The sequence below is a fragment of the Poecilia formosa genome, unplaced genomic scaffold (genome assembly GCF_000485575.1).
Source record: "Poecilia formosa unplaced genomic scaffold, Poecilia_formosa-5.1.2 Scaffold191, whole genome shotgun sequence".
NCBI lineage: Eukaryota > Metazoa > Chordata > Actinopteri > Cyprinodontiformes > Poeciliidae > Poecilia > Poecilia formosa.
The window spans coordinates 559,046-568,940 of record NW_006800130.1 but is presented as its reverse complement, the minus strand read 5'-3'; the positions used below and the strand labels follow the sequence as shown (position 1 = coordinate 568,940).

Below are 9,895 nucleotides of genomic sequence, written 5' to 3'. Positions count from 1 at the left end.
CTGTCATTAGATAACATATCTATGATTATAATGCTCTGCAGTATAGTATACTTTTAACAAGTAAAGTGAACTCTGCAAAAAAAAAAAAAAAANTTTCATAAAACTGGTGTTGAAATGAAAACTTCTCAGTTTCTGACAAAAATACATACACTGGTGGTAATTGGTTTCTTTTAGTCTATTCTTGGTGTCAGACAAGCTCTATTTCAGTGATTTCTTAATTCTACAAGTCTGAGAGTAATCATGACTAGGTGTCCTTAGTGAAATGGTACACATACACTGCCATTCACACAGCACGTGTTTAACAAATCAGACAAATATGTACAGCTGAAAAATACAAACTATTTCCACACATTGGTTCCTATTTATCATAAAAAACTGATCTATTACCCTCACAGTCCAAATCGCATTTCCTCTGAACTCCCTGTTGTGAAATAAGAGACAAATTAAAGAAGCCAATCTACCAGATAACTGCTGAAGCAACTGATGTCAAACAGGTTTGAATGGGGTGTTTTGTTGCTTAATGACACTGACCCCCTCCCATAATGCATTATATTTGTGTTACTGAGAGCAATAATGTCAAGGTTAACTGCATTCCTTAACAAAGCCAGTCTTTTACGTACTCAGTGAGTACTCAATGGAGCTGACCTTTTATTTGCTAAACTATTCAAACAAGATGACCAAAAGCAAAGGCTTAACAGCCTACTTCAATAGCTGAATGGAAATGACAAACAAGGGAGCTGTGCAGAAATTAGTATAAGAAGGGATTTTTACTTGCAGTCTGTGAAGTTTTCTGGGGACATTTCCTCCCCCCTCCCAACAAAAAAAACAACAAAAAAAACTACACGTGGGATTCATTATTAAACACTCAGGAAGATTATTCATAAGAAAAATACATTTTACAGTAGAGGATGTTCGATTAACTCGATCAAAATTTGCTCGGAAAAAGCTTCTTTTCTCTAAAAAATAGGAATAGGAAGACCACTTATGTTATCATCTGCTAAAGGCTAGATGTCTTTTGTTTTATTCTAATACCTTATTTTGTTTGGATGCATAAACCCTTCAACTTTAAGGAGTTGTACCCTCCTTTTACTATGGCTATTGCATCACTATCCAGATATTGTAACTTCTAGTTCAGAAAGACCAAACAGTGAAAGATATTTCTTGTAAAAAAAAAAGAAAAAGAAAAGACTTTGAAACATCAAGTGACAAATTGACTGAAAACTAGGAGAACTGGGAGTGGCTCAGCTTACCTAGCATTGCCCTCTCAGCAACTCCTCTGTGATGAACAGGAGACCTAATTAGTTTATTGACTAAATATTTTGTCCCTGTCTTTGCTTGTCTCACACCGTATAAATAATTTACAAAATGTGCCATTTGTTGATGTTAGTAGTAATTTAGTAATGACTTCTTTCTCTCATACTGTTGACATCAGTTTGCTGTTTTTTCCTCTCTGCCTTTGTGTTAGCTGATAAGGAACATTGATTTAAAACCCCTTAACTGACACCGGCGTCATGTGTTAATGTGAGTATTTAATTGTTATTTCTCGATTTTAATCTAAATCACTTTAAAATGCATTTTGTATGAATGTTGCTATGCAAATAAACTGACTAGTAATTTAATAAAACATTGTCTCCCTTCAGTCAGTCCACAGCAACAGGTGGAGTGGGGCATGGCAAGGTGGCAGTGAAGAGTTGTATAGTATTGAGTGGCATAAATAACATGGCATAAAATAACTAAGCAATGAAAAAAAATAACAATTTAGATGTTTTTAAAAAGAGGAACTCTTTAAATGGTAAAATCATAAAAAAATCTTATTGACCTTGGTAGTCTCAGAGTTTTAAAAATATATTTAGTGTTAACAGGGTGCTTTATATGTGTAATAGTAGCCTACTTTCATGACTGTGCAATGTTACAAGTTGCCATAGCAACTCAAACAACTGAGCAAAAAAAAAAAAAAAAAAAAAAAAGGTCCGTCCCGGAAATCTGTTCGACGTTCATTCCGCTGCCGTAAAGGCTTGTGGTGAAACAACAGTGAAAAGTTCCGCAGGTGTTGTAAATCAGCTGAGCTTTAGCGGAACAAGACACACGGTGAAAGTTTTACATTTCTAAGTATTAGGTCTTTTTAAAGTGGCAACAAATGTGAGGAGCTAGTGCTGATAATGCACTAAAGTCAAGAAAGGAATAGAACTGTACCGGCGTCAACAAGAAGCTCTTGACAGCGGGTGCACGAGGAGGAAACTTCGCTGTTGAGCAGAACAGCCTGTCCTGATGTGCTAATAATGATGGACGCCGTTCTGAAATTCGCAAACCAAAGCCAAGGGAGAGACCGTGTATTCAGGTGCGCTTTTCATTTATGAAGTTGGCAAGGCGTATTTCTGAAAAACATAATAATAAATCTGCCAAATTGCTGATATTGCTTAAGTAATAAATTTGATAACTTTCCCTGTGTTTTGGCTTTCAGAGCTACCCAGTATGCCTGTGCACTGTCAATATATTTACTACGAAACAAGCCTGATAGAAAAGACCTGGTGGCCAGACTTAAAAGTTTGGAAAATAATATGAGTGCTGGACGAAAACGTGAGTATAATTGTGAAAAAGCGATAAAACATTTGATTGATTAAAAATATTTTAATGTATTTAATTATCATTAGGCAACTTTCAACTTTTATTAATTAATTTAATTTATGAAAACAAATTTTCCTTGTTTATAGTGCCCCTTTTTAATGTGTCACTCATGTCTTTATGACAAACAGTAATTAGTGTTCTGCTCAAAGTTTTACAGATTTGGAAATGTTAAACTTAAGACATTTTCATAATTATGAGTTAATGAGCATTGTGAAAAATCAAACATTCTTCCTTTGTGCTTTTTGGGATTTTAAATACTTAATATGAGCTGTTTGACTTTAGGGATTTTAAAGCCTGGTAAAATACTTATAAAAAATGCAAGCGGTGAACTGAGATTTTTAAGGCTTTAATATATAATGTCCCAGTTCCCTCATGAATGTGTGAAAAAGACAAGAGACAGGTTTTACTTGGGAATGCCTGGAAGCGAGGTCAGGCGTTAAAGATATAGCATTTCCCGTTTCTGTTCTTGTGGAGCCTTACTAAGCCCAAAGCTGGTGCTCAGAGGGGTACACTATTGATGTGCCGCTTAATTATCTCCTCTGCATCTTAGCTGCCACCACAACTTTCTGCTGCTTTGGGAGCTTGACTTACTAACTCAGAGACACTATTTTCTCATAATTTCTTAGCAAAACATTTTGGTGGAACATTCATTTGGAACAAGGTCCCCAAGAGGTTCTGAAAGCAGGAAAGCTTTGCTTCAAAAGTGTTGTAAAGTAGATATGAATGTCGACCTTGACCTTTGTACTACAGAGTTGCTAACATGCTAAACTTATGTAGTTTGTGTAGTTGTTTGTTAACCTGTTGGATACTTGTGGACTGCTTATAGCAGAATGTTCACTTCATGTTTCTCTTGAACTCATTCCTGCTTTCATTTCTGCCTCCTTTGTCAGTGCTCAGGCTAGGAAATGCAGCCAATTCCATTGTGGCTGCTAAACAAACCATGCAGCTCTCTGACCGCTTGCTGGGCCTGTGCCTCACAGTGGCCAACATCAACCGGGCACTCTACTTTATCTGTGATAATGCAGTGTGGGCCAAAAATGTGGGCCTCATCCGGAGCATCAACAAGGAACGCTGGAGCATAAATGCCTCTCGCTACTACCTCTTCTCATTAGTGATGAATCTGACCCGAGACCTGTATGTAATTCTCCAGTTGATGCAAAAGAAAGGGAGAGATAACCGCTTCAAAAGCAGAATGAACCAGCATCTCAGTGACTGTCCTGAAGTAGCGGAAGCTGTTATTCCTGAACTGGATGCCCTTATTTTCCTGCTTCTGGAGACTCTGAGATCAGAACCGACTGTTGCCTTGGACACTGTGAAAAACATCTGCGATCTCTTCATTCCTTTGGATAGGCTGGGCATTTACAAGTCGAGTGCAGGAGTTGTTGGATTTTGTGGGCTGATATCTTCCCTGATTGGCATTTTAACCCTCGCACGACCCACTTTGAGGATCAAACCCTGATAAGGAGGGTGGAGTTTGACCAAAGGTTAAAACGGATCAGTGATTTAATTTTAAATGACACAAGCTAGCATTAACAGGGAACATAATACATTTCAGTGACACTTGTGTTGAGTGGTTTTGTATCAGAATCTGAATTTACGGTAAGGCTTCCTAGCAATAATATAATTAGAGATGCATCAATCAAGCATTTCATGTCAGATTGCAATTTTTACTTTTTTTCTGAAGTCTAACCTTCCAATTGAGATTTTTTTGTTCATTTCAAAGAAGGTGAATTAAGGAATTGCAGGATAATTCTTTAACATATCAAATCATGTCCCTAACCTATGTGTGATTTAATATCCTCGTAGGAAGTACAAAGTACCTTCTACTGGTTGATTGCTTACAGATTAAAATTTTGTGAATGCTCATTGGTGATGCATTTAATGACTAGTAAAAGAAGTTCAGGTTTGACCGACAGCCAAGGGACAATTTTCTTTTTCTGACCGACTAACTGGTGGATCTCTAATTATAATTAACAGCAACCTCCTTCAGGAAATACTTTCTGAACAACCTAAGATCAAAGATTTGACGTTGTTGCACTCCTGTTTTCTACACTACCAGCAGTTTCACACCTGATAGACTCCCAAGTAATATGAAACAAAACTTGTTTATATTGCAGGGTTGTTCATCTGCCTTCAAAAATGTTTAATATTTTTATTTGTGGAATTGTTTGAAGATTACTGGTCATCTGGCCTTTTTACTATTTCATACTTTTGAAATATATTGGGTTTTGTACATCACCTAACTATGCAAGATGTTTTGTCCAGACCAGGTAACAATTTGTACCCACATTGGTGACTTGTGATTAACAATTTGTACATAGTGAGAAAATAGGATTCTGTGACTCAAAACCGTAAGAGTAACCAGCAGAATTTTACTCACTTATTTGATTTGATCAGAGGTCATAAACCTTTTTTCCTCAAAGATCAACCACCAGAGATCACTACCAGAGTTGCAGAAAATTTAGAATTATGCCAACTTTTTAAAAGATGCTTTAAAATTTAAGGAAAAGGGATGATGAGCTAATCCATCTTCATATTTGATCAGGAATGTTTACCTTCTGAGAGAAGTGAACTATTGTCCAAGTGTTGACTGGAATAGTTTGTTTACCGGTACGAAAGGGAAGGAGGAGATGAAATAAGGAGTGGGTACATAATGGGAGTACAAATTGGGTGTTAGTTATTGTTCAGGCCACTGCTTCTGCTGTGCTTATTGTTTTGTGATAAAATGCTGCTAATCTGATATGACTGAAGAGTTAGCGGCTTCTCTGCCAAACGAGGGAAAACACTTAGATTTGAATGTGCTACTGAAAGAATCTGCTGGAGTTCAACAATAAATACTGTTGATGAGGTTAACTCGAAAAAAAGTGATACAGGATTAAAAGGAAAAACTATGCATGGCCATTGTATCTGTTCAAGAAGAGTTTGTTCCATGCAACATGTTTCTTGTGTTTAATCCTTTCAGAAGTAGTTACACTGCCCTCTTTAGGACAAATGACAACTTGTACAATTGAAGAGCTTTTTATTTTCAGTTTCACTCAGACAACAATACATTTGTTTTTGTAAAAGATCATTCTCAAGAGATGTTATATTCATCCAGATATTGCAAAAATACAGTATATCCCATTGTCTCTTTCACAATGGTTTAGTTTGGCTGTGCAAAGAACGAATGAGCGATGCACAAAAATAGTCCCTCAAAAAATGTACAGACATTAAAAGCAATAAATAAATTTGTTCCAAGCAAACAAAATGCAATAATATATATCTGACAAAAGGTTTTGTTTCACATTTCCAATGGTGTGTTATTGTTTCCAGTACCAGCAATCTATTAAAACACACTTTAATGGAAAAATGTGGAAGCAGATGAAGATTAAATTAAACTGAAACTTAGACTGTTGCTTCAGAGCACATTTAAGCAGACCTGGCTTTGAGTTGATATCCAAATAGGTCTTCAATCCATAAGACCAAGTCTGTATTACTGGAAAACTGTGATCTAATTTATTAAATATGCCTGTTTGTGCATTTAAAGAGGCATCTTTTGAGATTATGTAAAAATAGAAGAAAGCACTTTTAAAAAGTGGCAACAGTGTCAAGCTAAAGATTTGTAATTACTGCTGGCAGTTTTTCTTTCCCCCATAGGACAATAACTGTATGATGAATTTGCCTGCTCTCTGAGTGAAAAGGCACCTTCAGTAGTTAGCTCCTACAACAGGTAAATAAGAAAAAGATACATGGGATTTTTTTTTTTCCACAAATGGTACACATGTCCTGGTGATACTGTCACAGGTTTACTGCCCCCCCCCCCCCCCCTCGTGTAATATTACTTGTACTATGTTAGAGGTACATATTTGTAAGCTTCTGAAAGAAAATTGTTTTAAAATGTATTGCTTTCAGCAAACTATGGTTTGACGAGTCTCATTGTTGCTCTAACCATGTTCAAATCTCAACCTTTAAGTAGAACACTGCAAAATCCCAATAAATTTTGGATATGCACTTAAGTTGTCCTTATACATTTTTTATATACCTGTTTTTTTTTAATGGTTTTTAGCATTGGAAGCTGGTTTACACTTTATGGGATTACAGTTGTTTTTCCTCCAGTTGTCAGTGCCAATACTTTTTTTTATTTTTTTTTTTATTTCATATGTGCTCAAACAGAATAACTATTTTTACTCAAATCCTTCAAGCGTATCAGAGTACCGCATTTAAAAATGTCTGTTTGACTGCAAAAAGAAAAAAACAAACAAAACATTTGGCCACTAAACTTTTGGCAATAGAGCTGCTGCACAAAGAAATCATCAGAAGCAAATTACATAGATTCTTGCAGGTATTCTGTGTTTTTGAATCTCTGACAGAACTGGATGGTAGTAGAAACTCCTGTACAGTTTGTGATTATCGCACAGACAAGAAGACAAATGATGGAGAAAAAAAAAAAAAAGACATAAGTACATGGCACAAAAAGAAATAAAACAGACAACTTCAACACAACAAATAACCAGTAACCAAAATTACAACTGGACTAAAAGCCATTCATGGAAATGATCTGAGAACACTGATTTTTGCAGGATAAACCAGGAGCATTTCGGGACATGGGCAACTAGGAAAGTTGGAAATGTCTGACATACAGTGCATGTCAAGGCAAGTGTTAACTTCATTCATCCATTACAAGTCACTTTTAAGACAATAGGTGTGAGTATTGCTACTATGATGCAAATGCTTAGAGAAAACTACAAATATTCCAGTTTCTACATCAGAACCAGGGCTTATTCAGGTAAAATTAAAAGCACATGTTATGACCGATCAGATGCACAGAGGGTCTAAAATCTTTATGTGGATCCGTTTTGTGTTCTCACTAGTCCTTACAACCAACTTAAACCAAGCAATTTGGGCATAAAACAACCCACAGGACCAATCTCTTGGGAGTCCTTAAATTACACACTTTAGTCACATTTGTTTGAATAACACCTTAATGTAACGCTCATAGAAGCTAGTAATGCATTATTTTTAGCCAAACCTTCCATTAAACTTAAGTCAGGGCCTTAACAGCAGTAAAATTACACAATAAAACGATCATCCATCTACAGTGTGAACAGCATTATTTCTATGGAAGTAAAGCTATGGTCAGAAGACTTGAGAGATGAATATGTTGATAATCATTTCATATTAGAAGGCAGTTCATGGCACTGTAGGCTACATTTGTGAAACTGACTCTAAAAGTGCACAGTATGTGAGATCCAGCAAATATACAGTGGAACTATTATTGTGGAACCAATATGATTTTCATCAACATAGCTTTAATCTGCTTTTTGACATGAACCAAGAGCTACACCATATGTTTGTATCCACCCAAGTGACCCACACATACAAAGACATGAATTATGCAAGTCCCTGAATAAGTTACGTGAAATGGAATGACATTGAAAATATCACTTGAAAAATATCACTTGAATTAAATTAAGTTCATAAATGCATGAAAAGCAGAGAAAAATACTGCTTTATCTGTGGAAATCAATATCACTAATAGCATAATCCTGACATCAGCCCTGCTAAAATGTTTCTCATTACCAAGAAGCACGTTATGATGGGTAATAACTATTGCAAAACATATTGATGACAGCGGTTACAGACATTTGTATACTTTTGAATGCTACAGTGGGCGCCATTTGGGCCATAATCTAGAGGCAGAAAGAACATTTAACCATAAGCCCACCATACCCAGGTGCTCTTTTTAAGATTAGTAAGAATAAGTCGATAACCAGGAGAATTGTCCAAGGGCCATAAAGTAGTCAATGAGCATTAGAAGCACCTGCAACTAGCAAGAACAGTTTTCCATGGAAACAGTAAGTAATGCACTTATCTGACCTGACTTCTATAAGAATTACTGCACAAAACTCCACTGCTGAAAAAAAAAACAAAACAAAACAAAAAAACACTTTTAAGACCTTTTAAACTTGCTGCAGTACATTTGGACGGACCAAACACAACACAAAGGGAATTTGGGGGAGATGAGACCAAAGGTTCACTCTTTGAATGTCATTACACACACCATGTTTGGAGGAGAAATTGTACTGCAATCACCTTAAAAAACAGCAAACAGTGACGTTTCAAGGTGGTAAAATCATTATGTGGAACATTTGTTTTTCATACGGAGACTATTAGACTTCATATAACAAATGGAAGTGCTATTCTGCTTTATTACATATAATTTAAGGACTTATTTGTGTTCCATTCTTTGTATGTGCAGCTTACTTGGGTCATTACTGACCTCCAGGCCAATTTCATGGCAAAAGCTTCATTCGTGACCAAGACAAAGTTGACGTTTTCAATAATTCCCCGCTGTGAGTATTTTTTTGGCATTTCTGAGAAATGAGACAGAACATTAGCAGGCTTAAAATTCATTTTGATTGTAGTTCATAGACACACGTTTCAACCTTTGACTCTGCAGCCACTCCATATATCCTACTTTAGTGATCAATATTAGGTCAGGTCTCAGTTCTGAAGGTTTTTGGATGAATGGCAAATTTTAATCAAGCTGAGATCTACAAATGGTTGTTTTGCCATTTTTAACCTAATTTAAAAAGCCTTACAGTGCACTTATAACTAGCACGATGCAAATGCTGCCAGCGTGTTTCTTATTATTGTACTAAATTAATAATTCATAATCCTAAATATATTTTCTATCTTAAAATCCACTAACAATTTTTGTATTTAAATATAAACACTTCAGTGGAATTTATTTTATACCCCTAAGTTTGATTGTACCATCACTTAGTTACTTACAAATTGACACTTTAAAGTTTCAACCAGTTTAAAAATATAATTACAAATTATGTAGTTAGGTAGGAAGGATCACATCTGTTGGCCTCTCCTTTTTACTTGTCGTGTTTTACAGCAGAACTGAAACCAGCTCTTCCAGCCATAAATAGAGCTGAAAAAACAGAGCTTTAAAGGGTAACATCTGATCACGAGTAGGCGGTCTCGGCCCACTTTTGACAGAGCACCTTACGCCCTCCATTCCATTGTCACTGTGGAGGAAAGTAAAGTGTCTCAGCATCTCTGGGACCTGGCTGGGCAGTCTTTGGGTCCACCTGGAGTCTTTTGGTCCACTTTTGCTGCAACCCGGTGTGGGTAGTGTGCAGTCACTAGGAAACTAATCCCTGTGTCCGGTCATATTCGGCGATCAGGCCTTTGATATGCGACAGCTTTTTGTGGAGGTACTCGCACCGTTTCTTTTCTTCCCGGTATCCAGGGAACTTCTACAAAAAAAAACAAAAAA

At 36.4% G+C, this 9,895-nt stretch overlaps 2 protein-coding genes across 2 annotated transcripts in view; one reads left to right on the top strand and one right to left on the bottom strand.

The window, feature by feature from the left end:
- Window positions 1-1,951: 1,951 nt before the first annotated feature.
- LOC103147852 (peroxisomal membrane protein 11A-like) lies at window positions 1,952-6,614 on the top strand. The gene is made up of 3 exons (XM_007566401.2): window positions 1,952-2,338; window positions 2,462-2,577; window positions 3,516-6,614. Exons 1-3 carry the CDS (start codon window positions 2,280-2,282, stop codon window positions 4,082-4,084), a joined length of 744 nt encoding a protein of 247 aa, XP_007566463.1. The 5' UTR covers window positions 1,952-2,279; the 3' UTR covers window positions 4,085-6,614.
- LOC103147853 (RNA polymerase II elongation factor ELL) overlaps window positions 6,430-9,895 on the bottom strand; it is a 28,182-nt gene continuing 24,716 nt past the window's right edge. The window contains exon 12 of the mRNA XM_007566402.2: window positions 6,430-9,875. Coding sequence (XP_007566464.1) covers window positions 9,762-9,875 — 114 coding nt within the window. The 3' untranslated portion in view covers window positions 6,430-9,761. The remainder of the gene's footprint in view (window positions 9,876-9,895) is intronic.

Coding starts and splice junctions, on each gene's coding strand:
- LOC103147852 (XM_007566401.2), top strand. CDS start 2,280: ATGATGGACGCCGTTCTGAAATTCGCAAACCAAAGCCAAGGGAGAGAC. Junction 2,339..2,461: donor GGGAGAGACCGTGTATTCAG/GTGCGCTTTTCA, acceptor TTTGGCTTTCAG/AGCTACCCAGTATGCCTGTG. Junction 2,578..3,515: donor TATGAGTGCTGGACGAAAAC/GTGAGTATAATT, acceptor CTCCTTTGTCAG/TGCTCAGGCTAGGAAATGCA.